This window comes from Osmerus eperlanus, chromosome 7 (genome assembly GCF_963692335.1).
Source record: "Osmerus eperlanus chromosome 7, fOsmEpe2.1, whole genome shotgun sequence".
NCBI lineage: Eukaryota > Metazoa > Chordata > Actinopteri > Osmeriformes > Osmeridae > Osmerus > Osmerus eperlanus.
The window spans coordinates 1,923,606-1,943,127 of NC_085024.1; the positions used below are offsets into that span (position 1 = coordinate 1,923,606).

Sequence of the window (19,522 nt, forward strand, 5' to 3'; positions counted from 1 at the left end):
ATAAGCTTGACATTTATGTAGTGGAAAATCGCTCATTCATAAAAAGCTCACTGGTAGCGATCATTGTCAGTAACAACACAAAATGCGATATAGCCCTGTGTGGAGAAGCTGCCCCGGTAAATTGTACTACTACGGTACAGTACTAGTAGACTACTGCTGTGTTCGTCTTGGTAGCGATTGCGTTGGTTGAATTGGATTTAACGTTCCGTTGTACGGTTTAATTAATTATTTTCATGAACAGATTGACAACGTTTAGGCTGTGGCAATGAAGTTCAGGTTAGTAGTTAGATAGTTTCACCTATTGAAAGACTTGATTTAAGTAAGGGGAGTGCCGAACATGTTCTGTCGCCGTTTGACTTCCTACAGCTGTGTAGATGTTTTTGTCGTGTGTCTCGCGTAGGCTACAGCGTTGCAGTGATACACCGGATTGAAACCACAGGTAATGATAATTTCACCCACAAATCGTTTACTTGTAATCTAATGTCATAATAAATCCTACAACGAAAATGTATATGTGAGGAATGTTTATTTTAACGATTGAAAACAGATACATCATAGACCACTGTAGTATGTGTTGCCCGGGCAACAGAGGCTAATGTCATGATGCTAATATTTCAGTGAAATAGTAGACTACCGTTTCCGAAAGTAGATGTGGGCTTACTTCCTTAATAATATCAGCTAATATTGTACATTACACATCACAATTGTGTGTCATATCACAAAGTAAATTGAGTAAATAGTTATCACCCTGGCCTCTTTGCTTGTGGCATTCCTGCAGCTGCCTTGCAGTAAAGCTATAGTTAGCCTAGCTATCCCCCAAGTTAACAGATGCGAAACGAATGTTCTGCTACAGTTAGTCACGCGTGTTTTCGTGACGTTAGTGACGTAGTTAACGTCAGTGACTGTGGCTAGCAAATTAGCCACCGTTAGCTTCACTTTTCGCCACAAAAACTTAACTTAAGCCCAAACCATGCAACGGAACGTAAATTCCAATAGAAGCAACGCAATCGCTACCAAGACGAACCTTTTGACACCGCCGTTGTGTATGTTGGCCAAATATTGACTGAGTTTTAGGGGGGCGAAAATAAACAATAAATAATAAATAAATATATATGTGAGAGAACAAAGGTTGTGCTCTCGCAGAAGGCTTGAGCACACCCAATAATAATAATAAATATAGCTGCAAGCAGCGATGCGGGTTCCTCCGCAAAATGGCAAAATATTACGTACACTGCAGAAGATCGAGAGTTGGACAACAAGGGAGCAAAACGACTTCATGTTTGGCCAACAACAGGCTGAATGGGGATTTGAACTCATGAGCATACGGTTACAAGTCAGTCTCTCTATCCTCTCTGCTACACACCAACCGTTGAGATTGTATGAATAGAAAGGGCAGAGTATTAGCTTTGGTCAGCTTTTGGACAAAGGTTAAGAAACGGTTGACATTTCAAGGTGAAATTGCATGAAATTGTGCATCGTATTTCAGAATGATGTCATCCTGTTGAACTAAACAGATAATCAAAATTATGACAGGCCAAAAGACTATGGCTGGATTCCAACCTATGACCTTATACTTATCAGGTCACCATCCCAGCCCATTGAGCTAGTCTCAGTGTTGAATATTGTCATGTTCAGTTACTGTGTAAAAAAGTAAGCTGTTTCTCCTGTGGTAAGCGTTGTTAGATTCAGCCTAAGTTGAAACTGCTTGTACATTTCCTATAAAAACGGGACAACGGGATGACTGGGTTGCTGCTGTAAAGAATAACTTTCTCATCGTTTTTTTAAACAGGTTGTTTGGAGTGCCATAACTTGTCATGGAAGGGAATTTTAAATCATGCCTAGCATCAGTGGGAATGTGTCCTGGCTTAAGTTACTGAAATGAATTTGTGCAACAGGCAAGGGATCCACCTGAACAGAGTTATCTCTACCATGCGTAGACTACAAGTAGCTAGCTACTGTGGTGAACCTGGCTTGTTTTGCAGTGGTTTACACAGTCTCGCTTAACAGATGATCAGAGTGTTGTGATGGGCTCAAATAAACACGCATTGCTATGTTTTTACAACCGGAGGATTGATCGGAAGACTAGAAACCGTTTTGTCAGAATAAAAAAATAAAAACTATGCCTCTGACTGGTATTGAACCTTGATTACCAGCACAACATCTCAGCCAATTGAGCCATTCCCAGGCATGGAATACACAAAGTTCAATAACTGGATAATTAAAAAAAGCTGTTTCTCCAATGGCGAGCATTGTCAGATTTGGTCCAAGTTCAAACAGCTCTAATTCAATCATATTTTGACATATCAAGGTGAAACTTTGCATGGTACTTCAGAGGCATGTCATCTTAAAGCTTATTAGGTTTGAACCATCCTTCAAAAATACATTTGATTTAGTGACACAAACATATTGAGGCAATGTGGACATTTACATAAATACACCCATTTCAGCCATTTTGTACTTGATTCAATTGCCTTAAGTAACGTTTTTAAATACGTCAATGATACATATCTGTACCAAATTTAAAGTCAATTTCACATTTGGTTCAAGAGAAGAGGAATTTTGAAGGTTTTCCCAAATTATCACAGTACAGGAAAATCCATCATGGCGGACCTTATGGGTCCTTGAGGCTTTTTTGTTCCTCATGAAAAATGAGGCATGCACACCAAGTTTCAGAAGAATTGGAGCAATGGGGTGGAAATGCCATCACTTTGAAAATAGGACATTTGGGCGTGGCCTGTGGCGCCCCCTATGGTCCGCTGTGGCCCATATTTGGTGTGGGGGTACCCACTTGGATGTAGTATCAATGTGCCAAATTAGAAAATTTATGACAAGGGACTTTTTGAGATATTGGGGCGCAAGGAGAAGAAAAATAATAAATATAGCTGCAAGCAGCGATGCGGGTTCCTCCGCAAAATGGCAAAATATTATAAACATGTACACTGTAGAAGATCGAGACTTGGACAACAAGAGAGCAAAACTATTTCATGTTTGGCCAACAATAATAGGCTGAACGGGGATTTGAACTCATGAGCAGAAGGTTACTAGTCAGTCTCTCTAGCCTCTCTGCTACACACCAACTGCTGAGATTTTATGATTAGTAAGGGCTGAGTATTAACTTTTTATAGGATACTGAAACTCTTCTTGTGTTGATCTCTTTCCAGACTCTTAGTCAATGCACAACAAACAATAGTCATGTGGGCAACTGGGCTAGGGCAGCGCTAATATTCAGCTTCTTGCGAGAATAGCCTGTGACAGTACAGCAGCCGACTCTCTGGTCCCATTAAACTACACAACATGCAAAATCAGGGTGACCAACAAGATTATATTAACTAACAAACAATAACATTACAAACATCTAACTGAACGAACACAACAACTGAAATCCCTTGCACGGCTGTTGTAACCAACTATTTTCCACAAGTCTTTGCGTTTTTTGATATGCCGCACTGCATGCTGGGTACCCAAGGGTGCTGACGCTGATTATCTAGCTGTGCTCCGACTGCGTGATATGAGTATTAGTTTTTGGTCAGCTTCGGGACAAAGGTTAAGAAATGGTTGACATTTCAAGGTGAAATTGCGCATGGTATTTCAGAATGATGTCTGCCTGTTTAACTAAACAAGTAATCAAAATTATGACAGGCCAATAGACTGTGCCTGGATACGAAACTGTGACCTTGCACTTTATAGGACACCGTTTCAACCCATTGAGCTACCCTCAAGGCTGAGTATACGTGGTCAGTTACTGTTCAAAAAAAGGAAGCCGTTTCTCCTGAAGCACGGATTGTTCGATTTGGCCAAAGTTTAAACAGCTGTAATTCAATGATCTTTTGACATATCAAGGTGAAATTGCGCATGGTACTTCAGAACGATGTCATCCTGTTCAACTAAACAGATATTTAAATTTAAGACAGGATCAAACACTGTGGCTGGATTCAAACCTACGACCTTATACTCTGCAGGTCACCGTCCCAGCCCATTGAGCTATTCTCAGTGTTAAATATTGTCATGTTCAGTTACTGTATGAAAAAGTAAGCTGTTTCTCCTGTGGTAGGCGTTGTTAGATTCAGCCAAGGTTGAAACAGCTCTAATTCAATCATATTTTGACATATCAAGGTGAAACTTTGCATGGTACTTCAGAGGCATGTCACCTTAAAGCTTATTAGGTTTGAACCATCCTTCAAAAATACATTTGATTTAGTGACACAAACATATTGAGGCAATGTGGACATTTACATAAATACACCCATTTCAGCCATTTTGTACTTGATTCAATTGCCTTAAGTAACGTTTTTAAATACGTCAATGATACATATCTGTACCAAATTTCAAGTCAATTTCACCTTTGGTTCAAGAGAAGAGGAATTTTGAAGGTTTTCCCAAATTATCACAGTACAGGAAAATCCATCATGGCGGACCTTATGGGTCCTTGAGGCTTTTTTGTTCCTCATGAAAAATGAGGCATGCACATCAAGTTTCAGAAGAATTGGAGCAATGGGGTGGAAATGCCATCACTTTGAAAATCGGACTTTTGGGCGTGGCCTGTGGCGCCCCCTATGGTCCGATGTGGCCCATATTTGGTGTGGGGGTACCCACTTGGATGTAGTATCAATTTGCCAAATTAGAACATTTATGACAAGGGACTTTTTGAGATATTGGGGCGCAAGGAGAAGAAAAATAATAATAAGAATACCAACAAATATAGCTGCAAGCAGCGATGCGGGTTCCTCCGCAAAATGGCAAAATATTATGTACACTGCAGAAGATCGAGAGTTGGACAACAAGGGAGCAAAACTACTTCATGTTTGGCCAACAACAGGCTGAATGGGGATTTGAACTCATGAGCATAAGGTTACAAGTCAGTCTCTCTATCCTCTCTGCTACACACCAACTGTTGAGATTGTATGAATAGAAAGGGCAGAGTATTAGCTTTGGTCAACATTGGGACAAAGGTTAAGAAACAGTTGACATTTCAAGGTGAAATTGCATGAAATTGTGCATGGTATTTCAGAATGATGTCATCCTGTTTAGCTAAACAGATAATCAAAATTATGACAGGCCAAAAGATAATGGCTGGATTCCAACCTACTACCTTATACTTTACAGATCACCATCCCAGCCCATTGAGCTATTCTCAGTGTTAAATATTATCATGTTCAGTTACTGTATAAAAAAGTAAGCTGTTTCTCCTGTGGAAAAGCGTTGTTAGATTCAGCCAACGTTGAAACTGCTCTAATTCAATCATATTTTCACATACCAAGGTGAAATTGTTTGTGGTACTTCAGAATGATGTCATCCTGTTGAACTGAACAGATAATCAAAATTATGACAGGCCAAAAGACTATGGCTTGATTCCAACCTACGACCTTATACTTTACAGGTCACCATCCCAGCCCATTGAGATATTCTCAGTGCTGAATATTGTCATGTTCAGTTACTGTATAAAAAAATAAGCTGTTTCTCTTGTGGTAAGCATTGTAAGATTCGTCCAAAGTTGAAACTGCTTTTACATTTCCTATAAAAACGGGACAACGGAATGACTGGGTTGCTGCTGTAAAGAATAACTTACTCATAGTTTTTTTAAAAAGGTTGTTAGGAGTGCCATAACTTGTCAAATTTAAAATCATGCCTAGCATCAGTGGGGATGTGTCCTGGCTCAGGTTACTGAAATGAATTTGTGCAACAGGCAAGGGATCCACCTGAACAATTAATTGACTTCATTAGAGATAACCATTAGAGTTATCTCTACCATGCGTAGACTACAAGTAGCTAGCTACTGTGGTGAACCTGGCTTCTTTTGCAGTGGTTTACACAGTCTCGCTAAACAGATGATCGGAGTGTTGTGATGGGCTCAAATAAACATGCATTGCTATGTTTTACAACCGGAGGATTTATCGTGAGACTAGAAACCGTTTGGTCAGAATAAAAAATTAAAAACTATGCCTCTGACTGGTATTGAACCTTGATTACCAGCACAACATCTCAGCCAATTGAGCCATTCCCAGGCATGGAATACACAAAGTTCAATAACTGGATAATTAAAAAAAGCTGTTTCTCCAATGGCGAGGATTGTCAGATTTGGTCCAAGTTCAAACAGCTCTAATTCAGTCATATTTTGACATATCAAGGTGAAACTTTGCATGGTACTTCAGAGGCATGTCACCTTAAAGCTTATTAGGTTTGAACCATCCTTCAAAAATACATTTGATTTAGTGACACAAACATATTGAGGCAATGTGTACATTTACATAAATACACCCATTTCAGCCATTTTGTACTTGATTCAATTGCCTTAAGTAAAGTTTTTAAATACGTCAATGATACATATCTGTACCAAATTTCAAGTCAATTTCACCTTTGGATCAAGAGAAGAGGAATTTTGAAGGTTTTCCCAAATTATCACAGTACAGGAAAATCCATCATGGCGGACCTTATGGGTCCTTGAGGCTTTTTTGTTCCTCATGAAAAATGAGGCATGCACACCAAGTTTCAGAAGAATTGGAGCAATGGGGTGGAAATGCCATCACTTTGAAAATCGGACATTTGGGCGTGGCCTGTGGCGCCCCCTATGGTCCGCTGTGGCCCATATTTGGTGTGGGGGTACCCACTTGGATGTAGTATTAATGTGCCAAATTAGAAAATTTATGACAGGGGACTTTTTGAGATATTGGGGCGCAAGGAGAAGAAAAATAATAATAAGAATACCAACAATAACAATAGGTTCCTTTCTACCGGAGGAACCTTATAAGAAGAATACCAACAATAACAATAGGTTCCCTCCTACCGGAGGAACCTAATAATAATCAGACTACCAACAATAACACTAGGTTCCCTCCTACCGGAGGAACCTAATAATAAGAATACCAACAATAACACTAGGTTCCCTCCTACCGGAGGAACCTAAATATAGCTGCAAGCAGCGATGCGGGTTCCTCCGCAAAATGGCAAAATATTATAAACATGTACACTGTAGAAGATCGAGACTTGGACAACAAGAGAGCAAAACTACTTCATGTTTGGCCAACAATAATAGGCTGAACGGGGATTTGAACTCATGAGCATAAGGTCACTAGTCAGTCTCTCTAGCCTCTCTGCTACACACCAACTGCTGAGATTTTATGATTAGTAAGGGCTGATTATTAACTTTTTATAGGATACTGAAACTCTTCTTGAGTTGATCTCCTTCCAGACTCTTAGTCAATGCACAACAAACAATAGTCATGTGGGCAACTGGGCTAGGGCAGCACTCATGTTCAGCTCCTTGCGAGAATAGCCTGTGACAGTACAGCAGCCGACTCTCTGGTCCCATTAAACTACACAACATGCACAATCAGGGTGACCAACAAGATTATATTAACTAACAAACAATAACATTACAAACATCTAACTGAACGAACACAACAACTGAAATCCCTTGCACGGCTGTTGTAACCAACTATTTTCCACAAGTCTTTGCGTTTTTTGATATGCCGCACTGCATGCTGGGTACCCAAGGGTGCTGACGCTGATTATCTAGCTGTGCTCCGACTGCGTGATATGAGTATTAGTTTTTGGTCAGCTTTGGGACAAAGGTTAAGAAACGGTTGACATTTCAAGGTGAAATTGCGCATGGTATTTCAGAATGATGTCTGCCTGTTTAACTAAACAAGTAATCAAAATTATGACAGGCCAAAAGACTGTGCCTCGAAACGAACCTGTGGCCTTATGCTTTGCAGTACAACGCTTCAACCCATTGAGCTACCCGCAAGGCTGAGAAATTCTTATCAGTTTCTGTCCCCCGAAAAAAAGATGTATATCCTGTAGCATGGCTTGTTCGATTCGGCCAAAGCTTAAACAGCTGTAATTCAATGATATTTTGACATATCAAGGTGAAATTGTGCATGGTACTTTAGAACGATGTCATCCTGTTTAACTAAACATGTATTCAAATTAAGATAGACTCAGTGTTGCTGGATTTGAACCTACGACCTTGTACTTTGCAGGTCACCGTTCCAGCTCGTTGAGCTATTCTCAGTGTTGAGTATTGGCATGTTCAGTTAATCTACAAAAAAAAGCTGTTTCTCCAATGGCGAGCATTGTCAGATTTGGTCCAAGTTCAAACAGCTGTAATTCAGTCATATTTTGACATATCAAGGTGAAATTGTTTAGGGTACTTCATGGGCGTGTCACCTTAAAGCCTATTAGGTTTGAAAACCCATCATTCAAAATGAACTTTGATTTAGTGACACAAACATATTGAGGTAATGTGGAAATTTACATAAATACACCCCTTTCAGCTATTTAGTATTTTATTCAATTGCTATAAGTAACGTTTTTAAATACGTCAATGATACATATCTGTACAAAATCTCAAGTTAATTAGACCTTTGGTTCAAGAGAAGAGGAATTTTGAAGTTTTTCCCAAATTATCACTCTACAGGAAAATCGATCAGGCGGACCTTATGGGTCCTTGAGGCTTTTTTGTTCGCCATGAGAAATAAGGCATGCACACCAAGTTTCAGAAGAATTTGAGCAATGGGGTGGAAATGCTATCACTTTGAAAATCTGACATTTGGGCGTCGCCTGTGGCGCCCCCTATGATCTGATGTGGGCCAGTCTGTGTTTGGGCCGTAGTTGTGGCATGTTGTATCAATATGCCAAATTTCAAAACTTTTTACCAATGTGTTCATGAGATAAATTACTAGAATAATAATAAATATAGCTGCAAGCAGCGATGCGGGTTCCTCCGCAAAATGGCAAAATATTATAAACATGTACACTGCAGAAGATCGAGAGTTGGACAACAAGGGAGCAAAACTACTTCATGTTTGGCCAACAACCGGGCTGAATGGGAATTTGAACTCATGAGCATAAGGTTACAAGTCAGTCTCTCTATCCTCTCTGCTACACACCAACTGTTGAGATTGTAAGAATAGAAAGGGCAGAGTATTAGCTTTGGTCAGCTTTTGGACAAAGGTTAAGAAACGGTTGACATTTCAAGGTGAAATTGCATGAAATTGTGCATCGTATTTCAGAATGATGTCATCCTGTTGAACTAAACAGATAATCAAAATTATGACAGGCCAAAAGACTATGGCTGGATTCCAACCTACAACCTTATACTTTACAGGTCACCATCCCAGCCCTATTCTCAGTGTTGAATATTGTCATGTTCAGTTACTGTATAAAAAAGTAAGCTGTTTCTCCTGTGGTAAGTGTTGTTAGATTCAGCCTAAGTTGAAACTGCTTGTACATTTCCTATAAAAACGGGATGACTGGGTTGCTGCTGTAAAGAATAACTTTCTCATCGTTTTTTTAACAGGTTGTTTGGAGTGCCATAACTTGTCATGGAAGGGAATTTTAAATCATGCCTAGCATCAGTGGGAATGTGTCCTGGCTTAGGTTACTGAAATGAATTTGTGCAACAGGCAAGGGATCCACCTGAACAATCAATTGACTTCATTAGAGAAAACCATTAGAGTTATCTCTACCATGCGTAGACTACAAGTAGCTAGCTACTGTGGTGAACCTGGCTTGTTTTGCAGTGGTTTACACAGTCTCGCTAAACAGATGATCAGAGTGTTGTGATGGGCTCAAATAAACACGCATTGCTATGTTTTTACAACCGGAGGATTGATCGGAAGACTAGAAACCGTTTTGCCAGAATAAAAAATTAAAAACTATGCTTCTGACTGGTTTTGAACCTACAACCATTTGCTTACCAGCCAATTGAGCCATTCCCAGACATGGATTACACAAAACTGGATAATAAAAAAAGCTGTTTCTCCAATGGCGAGCATTGTCAGATTTGGTCCAAGGTCAAACTGCTGTAATTCAGTCATATTTTGACATATCAAGGTGAAACTTTGCATGGTACTTCAGAGGCATGTCACCTTAAAGCTTATTAGGTTTGAACCATCCTTCAAAAATACATTTGATTTAGTGACACAAACATATTGAGGCAATGTGGACATTTACATAAATACACCCATTTCAGCCATTTTGTACTTGATTCAATTGCCTTAAGTAACGTTTTTAAATACGTCAATGATACATATCTGTACCAAATTTCAAGTCAATTTCACCTTTGGTTCAAGAGAAGAGGAATTTTGAAGGTTTTCCCAAATTATCACAGTACAGGAAAATCCATCATGGCGGACCTTATGGGTCCTTGAGGCTTTTTTGTTCCTCATGAAAAATGAGGCATGCACATCAAGTTTCAGAAGAATTGGAGCAATGGGGTGGAAATGCCATCACTTTGAAAATCGGACTTTTGGGCGTGGCCTGTGGCGCCCCCTATGGACCGATGTGGCCCATATTTGGTGTGGGGGTACCCACTTGGATGTAGTATCAATTTGCCAAATTAGAACATTTATGACAAGGGACTTTTTGAGATATTGGGGCGCAAGGAGAAGAAAAATAATAATAAGAATACCAACAAATATAGCTGCAAGCAGCGATGCGGGTTCCTCCGCAAAATGGCAAAATATTATGTACACTGCAGAAGATCGAGAGTTGGACAACAAGGGAGCAAAACTACTTCATGTTTGGCCAACAACAGGCTGAATGGGGATTTGAACTCATGAGCATAAGGTTACAAGTCAGTCTCTCTATCCTCTCTGCTACACACCAACTGTTGAGATTGTATGAATAGAAAGGGCAGAGTATTAGCTTTGGTCAACATTGGGACAAAGGTTAAGAAACAGTTGACATTTCAAGGTGAAATTGCATGAAATTGTGCATGGTATTTCAGAATGATGTCATCCTGTTTAGCTAAACAGATAATCAAAATTATGACAGGCCAAAAGATAATGGCTGGATTCCAACCTACTACCTTATACTTTACAGATCACCATCCCAGCCCATTGAGCTATTCTCAGTGTTAAATATTATCATGTTCAGTTACTGTATAAAAAAGTAAGCTGTTTCTCCTGTGGAAAAGCGTTGTTAGATTCAGCCAACGTTGAAACTGCTCTAATTCAATCATATTTTCACATACCAAGGTGAAATTGTTTGTGGTACTTCAGAATGATGTCATCCTGTTGAACTGAACAGATAATCAAAATTATGACAGGCCAAAAGACTATGGCTTGATTCCAACCTACGACCTTATACTTTACAGGTCACCATCCCAGCCCATTGAGATATTCTCAGTGCTGAATATTGTCATGTTCAGTTACTGTATAAAAAAATAAGCTGTTTCTCTTGTGGTAAGCATTGTAAGATTCGTCCAAAGTTGAAACTGCTTTTACATTTCCTATAAAAACGGGACAACGGAATGACTGGGTTGCTGCTGTAAAGAATAACTTACTCATAGTTTTTTTAAAAAGGTTGTTAGGAGTGCCATAACTTGTCAAATTTAAAATCATGCCTAGCATCAGTGGGGATGTGTCCTGGCTCAGGTTACTGAAATGAATTTGTGCAACAGGCAAGGGATCCACCTGAACAATTAATTGACTTCATTAGAGATAACCATTAGAGTTATCTCTACCATGCGTAGACTACAAGTAGCTAGCTACTGTGGTGAACCTGGCTTCTTTTGCAGTGGTTTACACAGTCTCGCTAAACAGATGATCGGAGTGTTGTGATGGGCTCAAATAAACATGCATTGCTATGTTTTACAACCGGAGGATTTATCGTGAGACTAGAAACCGTTTGGTCAGAATAAAAAATTAAAAACTATGCCTCTGACTGGTATTGAACCTTGATTACCAGCACAACATCTCAGCCAATTGAGCCATTCCCAGGCATGGAATACACAAAGTTCAATAACTGGATAATTAAAAAAAGCTGTTTCTCCAATGGCGAGGATTGTCAGATTTGGTCCAAGTTCAAACAGCTCTAATTCAGTCATATTTTGACATATCAAGGTGAAACTTTGCATGGTACTTCAGAGGCATGTCACCTTAAAGCTTATTAGGTTTGAACCATCCTTCAAAAATACATTTGATTTAGTGACACAAACATATTGAGGCAATGTGTACATTTACATAAATACACCCATTTCAGCCATTTTGTACTTGATTCAATTGCCTTAAGTAAAGTTTTTAAATACGTCAATGATACATATCTGTACCAAATTTCAAGTCAATTTCACCTTTGGATCAAGAGAAGAGGAATTTTGAAGGTTTTCCCAAATTATCACAGTACAGGAAAATCCATCATGGCGGACCTTATGGGTCCTTGAGGCTTTTTTGTTCCTCATGAAAAATGAGGCATGCACACCAAGTTTCAGAAGAATTGGAGCAATGGGGTGGAAATGCCATCACTTTGAAAATCGGACATTTGGGCGTGGCCTGTGGCGCCCCCTATGGTCCGCTGTGGCCCATATTTGGTGTGGGGGTACCCACTTGGATGTAGTATTAATGTGCCAAATTAGAAAATTTATGACAGGGGACTTTTTGAGATATTGGGGCGCAAGGAGAAGAAAAATAATAATAAGAATACCAACAATAACAATAGGTTCCTTTCTACCGGAGGAACCTTATAAGAAGAATACCAACAATAACAATAGGTTCCCTCCTACCGGAGGAACCTAATAATAATCAGACTACCAACAATAACACTAGGTTCCCTCCTACCGGAGGAACCTAATAATAAGAATACCAACAATAACACTAGGTTCCCTCCTACCGGAGGAACCTAAATATAGCTGCAAGCAGCGATGCGGGTTCCTCCGCAAAATGGCAAAATATTATAAACATGTACACTGTAGAAGATCGAGACTTGGACAACAAGAGAGCAAAACTACTTCATGTTTGGCCAACAATAATAGGCTGAACGGGGATTTGAACTCATGAGCATAAGGTCACTAGTCAGTCTCTCTAGCCTCTCTGCTACACACCAACTGCTGAGATTTTATGATTAGTAAGGGCTGATTATTAACTTTTTATAGGATACTGAAACTCTTCTTGAGTTGATCTCCTTCCAGACTCTTAGTCAATGCACAACAAACAATAGTCATGTGGGCAACTGGGCTAGGGCAGCACTCATGTTCAGCTCCTTGCGAGAATAGCCTGTGACAGTACAGCAGCCGACTCTCTGGTCCCATTAAACTACACAACATGCACAATCAGGGTGACCAACAAGATTATATTAACTAACAAACAATAACATTACAAACATCTAACTGAACGAACACAACAACTGAAATCCCTTGCACGGCTGTTGTAACCAACTATTTTCCACAAGTCTTTGCGTTTTTTGATATGCCGCACTGCATGCTGGGTACCCAAGGGTGCTGACGCTGATTATCTAGCTGTGCTCCGACTGCGTGATATGAGTATTAGTTTTTGGTCAGCTTTGGGACAAAGGTTAAGAAACGGTTGACATTTCAAGGTGAAATTGCGCATGGTATTTCAGAATGATGTCTGCCTGTTTAACTAAACAAGTAATCAAAATTATGACAGGCCAAAAGACTGTGCCTCGAAACGAACCTGTGGCCTTATGCTTTGCAGTACAACGCTTCAACCCATTGAGCTACCCGCAAGGCTGAGAAATTCTTATCAGTTTCTGTCCCCCGAAAAAAAGATGTATATCCTGTAGCATGGCTTGTTCGATTCGGCCAAAGCTTAAACAGCTGTAATTCAATGATATTTTGACATATCAAGGTGAAATTGTGCATGGTACTTTAGAACGATGTCATCCTGTTTAACTAAACATGTATTCAAATTAAGATAGACTCAGTGTTGCTGGATTTGAACCTACGACCTTGTACTTTGCAGGTCACCGTTCCAGCTCGTTGAGCTATTCTCAGTGTTGAGTATTGGCATGTTCAGTTAATCTACAAAAAAAAGCTGTTTCTCCAATGGCGAGCATTGTCAGATTTGGTCCAAGTTCAAACAGCTGTAATTCAGTCATATTTTGACATATCAAGGTGAAATTGTTTAGGGTACTTCATGGGCGTGTCACCTTAAAGCCTATTAGGTTTGAAAACCCATCATTCAAAATGAACTTTGATTTAGTGACACAAACATATTGAGGTAATGTGGAAATTTACATAAATACACCCCTTTCAGCTATTTAGTATTTTATTCAATTGCTATAAGTAACGTTTTTAAATACGTCAATGATACATATCTGTACAAAATCTCAAGTTAATTAGACCTTTGGTTCAAGAGAAGAGGAATTTTGAAGTTTTTCCCAAATTATCACTCTACAGGAAAATCGATCAGGCGGACCTTATGGGTCCTTGAGGCTTTTTTGTTCGCCATGAGAAATAAGGCATGCACACCAAGTTTCAGAAGAATTTGAGCAATGGGGTGGAAATGCTATCACTTTGAAAATCTGACATTTGGGCGTCGCCTGTGGCGCCCCCTATGATCTGATGTGGGCCAGTCTGTGTTTGGGCCGTAGTTGTGGCATGTTGTATCAATATGCCAAATTTCAAAACTTTTTACCAATGTGTTCATGAGATAAATTACTAGAATAATAATAAATATAGCTGCAAGCAGCGATGCGGGTTCCTCCGCAAAATGGCAAAATATTATAAACATGTACACTGCAGAAGATCGAGAGTTGGACAACAAGGGAGCAAAACTACTTCATGTTTGGCCAACAACCGGGCTGAATGGGAATTTGAACTCATGAGCATAAGGTTACAAGTCAGTCTCTCTATCCTCTCTGCTACACACCAACTGTTGAGATTGTAAGAATAGAAAGGGCAGAGTATTAGCTTTGGTCAGCTTTTGGACAAAGGTTAAGAAACGGTTGACATTTCAAGGTGAAATTGCATGAAATTGTGCATCGTATTTCAGAATGATGTCATCCTGTTGAACTAAACAGATAATCAAAATTATGACAGGCCAAAAGACTATGGCTGGATTCCAACCTACAACCTTATACTTTACAGGTCACCATCCCAGCCCTATTCTCAGTGTTGAATATTGTCATGTTCAGTTACTGTATAAAAAAGTAAGCTGTTTCTCCTGTGGTAAGTGTTGTTAGATTCAGCCTAAGTTGAAACTGCTTGTACATTTCCTATAAAAACGGGATGACTGGGTTGCTGCTGTAAAGAATAACTTTCTCATCGTTTTTTTAACAGGTTGTTTGGAGTGCCATAACTTGTCATGGAAGGGAATTTTAAATCATGCCTAGCATCAGTGGGAATGTGTCCTGGCTTAGGTTACTGAAATGAATTTGTGCAACAGGCAAGGGATCCACCTGAACAATCAATTGACTTCATTAGAGAAAACCATTAGAGTTATCTCTACCATGCGTAGACTACAAGTAGCTAGCTACTGTGGTGAACCTGGCTTGTTTTGCAGTGGTTTACACAGTCTCGCTAAACAGATGATCAGAGTGTTGTGATGGGCTCAAATAAACACGCATTGCTATGTTTTTACAACCGGAGGATTGATCGGAAGACTAGAAACCGTTTTGCCAGAATAAAAAATTAAAAACTATGCTTCTGACTGGTTTTGAACCTACAACCATTTGCTTACCAGCCAATTGAGCCATTCCCAGACATGGATTACACAAAACTGGATAATAAAAAAAGCTGTTTCTCCAATGGCGAGCATTGTCAGATTTGGTCCAAGGTCAAACTGCTGTAATTCAGTCATATTTTGACATATCAAGGTGAAACTTTGCATGGTACTTCAGAGGCATGTCACCTTAAAGCTTATTAGGTTTGAACCATCCTTCAAAAATACATTTGATTTAGTGACACAAACATATTGAGGCAATGTGGACATTTACATAAATACACCCATTTCAGCCATTTTGTACTTGATTCAATTGCCTTAAGTAACGTTTTTAAATACGTCAATGATACATATCTGTACCAAATTTCAAGTCAATTTCACCTTTGGTTCAAGAGAAGAGGAATTTTGAAGGTTTTCCCAAATTATCACAGTACAGGAAAATCCATCATGGCGGACCTTATGGGTCTTTGAGGCTTTTTTGTTCCTCATGAAAAATGAGGCATGCACACCAAGTTTCAGAAGAATTGGAGCAATGGGGTGGAAATGCCATCACTTTGAAAATCGGACATTTGGGCGTGGCCTGTGGCGCCCCCTATGGTCCGATGTGGCCCATATTTGGTGTGGGGGTACCCACTTGGATGTAGTATCAATGTGCCAAATTAGAAAATTTATTACCAGGGACTTTTTGAGATATTGGGGCGCAAGGAGAAGAAAAATAATAATAATAATAAGAATACCAACAATAACAATAGGTTCCCTCCTACCGGAGGAACCTAATAATAAGAATACCAACAATAACAATAGGTTCCCTCCTACCGGAGGAACCTAATAAGAATACCAACAATAACAATAGGTTCCCTCCTACCGGAGGAACCTAATAAGAATACCAACAATAACAATAGGTTCCCTCCTACCGGAGGAACCTAATAATAAGAATACCAACAATAACAATAGGTTCCCTCCTACCGGAGGAACCTAATAAGAATACCAACAATAACAATAGGTTCCTTCCTACCGGAGGAACCTAATAATAAGAATACCAACAATAACAATAGGTTCCCTCCTACCGGAGGAACCTAATAATAATAATACCAACAAACACAATAGGGTCCTCCTGACGGAGGAACCCTAATAATACCAACAAACACAAAAGGGTCCTCCTGACGGAGGAACCCTAATTATTACTTGTGAACGAATATCATTCACGTCTTACTAAACCTAGTCACGCGAAAGTGAACGAGGTAAACAAATCCTTTCTGTTTCCTTATTTGAGCCTATGCAGGTCACGTGAAAAATGATCCAAAGACTCGTACCCGAAAGAAGGAATGAATCGTTCACCTCCTGACCGTGTCTTCGGATCAATGACTCGTTCATCTGCTGACCGTGTGTTCGGGTACAAGTCTTTGGATAATTTTTCACGTGATCTGCATAGGCTCAGAAGAGGAAACAGAAAGGATTTGATTACCTTATTCACTTTTGCGCGACTGCTAGGTTTAGTATAGTAAGATGTGAATGAGATTTGTTCACAATTGATAAATACTGGTTTTGTTATTTTTACTTTTTTTAAATCTCGGCCAAGCGAAAATCTGAGAGTCTCTGAGACTACTCGTTACTCCCGAGTCATACTAATGATTCATTCAAAATGAACGAATTGTTCAGGAACGGCACATCACTAAGCATTACTTCTGTCTCTGAAGACCCTTAGGGCTGGTGGGACAAACGCTCTTTGTATAATCTGAGCACCTTCATTCACAGGGTTGAAGAACATTCATTGACAAAACTTGTCAAGAAGCATTGCTTAGTTTAGGCCTTATTTTATGTCAATTAACCAATGGCTTTTGAAAACAGTGAAAGTGACATTATTTGTTAACTTGTTGTTTCTTTTGTGAGAAAAAAAGTATGCACTTCTGTTTCAGAACACGGACGGAACAAAAATGCTTTGCGGGCTGGAATTCACTCGATGGAACTGTCTTTTGACATTCTGTTTCCGCCTGTTTAAAATGATTTGTAACACATCTCAATGTAGCTCGACTTTTAGCCTGACACGGAGGCTAGTTCAGAGGTATAAATTAACTTGGTTACTTATCTAAAACTCTAATAAGCCACCTTAATGGAACGGAACTCTCGCTGAAGTAAGTGAGACTTGTCGAAATAAGCCTGGCTTTTCCTTAATCTACGTTGATGGAACACCCCCTAGGGGTGAATACCACTGCTTTATGCACTAGGTTGTAGGACTAACTGTTGCAGACATAGTGAAATACTTTCACACCGTCCCTGAATTCAGGTCTGGAGAACACTGAACACTGTCTCGTCATGTACCAATGAACACATTGCATAGGTAGCAGAGATAACTTACTGAATGATCTGAGGATCTCTCTCCGCTTCTTCACCTTAGCCTCCCTCTGTTTCACACGTGTTTCTTTTGTGGTTCTCCATATTTGTATCTTCTCCAGGATCTCTCTGTCCATCTCATAGTGGCCTCCTCTGTTTCCTGCCACTATCTCCTCCATCTTGTCCAGCAGCTCAGTGACCTGAGTGTCATCACCCCTGTTCATTTTGTTGAGGACATGATACCTGTTCCCACATTTCTCAACAAGCCACTGGAGGGCCTTCCCTTCTGTCTCAATGTGCTGCTCAATGGTTGTGTCTCCCAGACGGTCCCCATGAGTGAACAGCACTATAGTGTGACTCCAGACTCTCTCTCTGAGAAGCTGCAGGTGTCCCTCTACTGATCTTCTGTGCTCCTTTGTGAATGAGACATCCAGCGGTATGACCAGGAGGATAGTGTGGGGTCCTGGAGGACACAGAGACACACTGTGTACTATCTCCTGTTTAACCAGCTCAGTAGTCCTCTCTACTGGAAGATTCCTCCACCATCCTAGAGAGTCGACCACAGTGACCTGCCTCCCAGCTACTTCTCCCTGTCTCTTCACACACTGAGCAGCTGTCCTCAGGTCAAACTCCTCTCTGCCCAGGATGGTGTTTCCTGATGAACTTTTCCCTGAAACTCTCCCCCCCAGCAGCACAATCCTCAGCTCTGAGAGATGGAGGGAGTCACCTGTCAGAGAGAGAGAGAGAGAGAGAGAGAGAGGGGGGGGGGGGGGGAGATAGATGCACAAGAAAGTGAGATTGAGAAATTAAGTGGAGAGTAGGGTTGCCAACCGTTCCAAATTGTCCGGGACATCCCGAATAATGGGTGATTTTGATTTGTCCCATCAGGGACAGCTCCAGTCCCGTATTCCAATCACAGCCTCGCCGGACAATAATAGGCTACTGTAAACGCGCCAAAACTCACGCAAACGTTGCTATGGGACACGGTTGTTGCTTGTTGGTGACAGTGTGTGTGAACTGGCCACTGGTGAGGTGAGCGTTATCATGTGTCAAAATGAGAGACTTGTAATAATTGTCTTGACTATTACTATGAACAATACATCCACGCGAGCAGCTATTAGCGGTTTACCAAAATTACACTGAAATGAGTAGGTTTATGGTATGGCTAATGAAAGCTTGGGATTTCTGTTATTGTTGGTCAGCTGTTGGCGTGCGCACCTGGAAGAAAGTGTCCCTCATTTGGGGAAGTTGGCAACCCTGGTGGAGAGTGATAGAGAGATTGCATTTTATAGAGGAAGTTCACAATGGTCTGTTTTTGAAGATTGTGGTGAGTTACATGTTGACACCAACTGGTAATAATGTAAGTTGCAGCCATGTTCTCTGGTCACATGAACATATCCAAAAAAAAAAATGTGTGTACTGGATACACATTTTGCACAGTATTGCTCAACCATTATTGAACTGATGTTTTCTCATACTATAACCAATCCCTAAATATCCAGCATACTAGATGGAAATTGAGAAACAGAAAGTTGAGAGTGAATAAGAGAAAATTGCATTTTCTTTGTAAATTCACAATGATGTGAGTTTAAAGGTTGTGTTGAGTGAAGTGTCAGCACCACATGGTAATAATGTAAGTTGCAGACATGATCTCTGTTTGCATGAATGTATCCTACTTTTTTTTTTTTACTGGATACACATTATGGAGTTAGGTTAACGACCGAACCTCGAATTCTCCGTTTTCAATTACAAGTTCTATATGAAGTCTCTCCCGTACCTCTGGTCCTTAT

General features: G+C 40.1%; 1 protein-coding gene across 1 annotated transcript in view; it reads right to left on the reverse strand.

Annotated features, from left to right (window-relative positions):
- The window catches only part of LOC134024063 (uncharacterized), a 54,565-nt gene that overhangs the window by 16,337 nt on the left and 18,706 nt on the right, over positions 1–19,522 (reverse strand). The window contains exon 8 of the mRNA XM_062466465.1: positions 17,758–18,459. Coding sequence (XP_062322449.1) covers positions 17,758–18,459 — 702 coding nt within the window. The remainder of the gene's footprint in view (positions 1–17,757; positions 18,460–19,522) is intronic.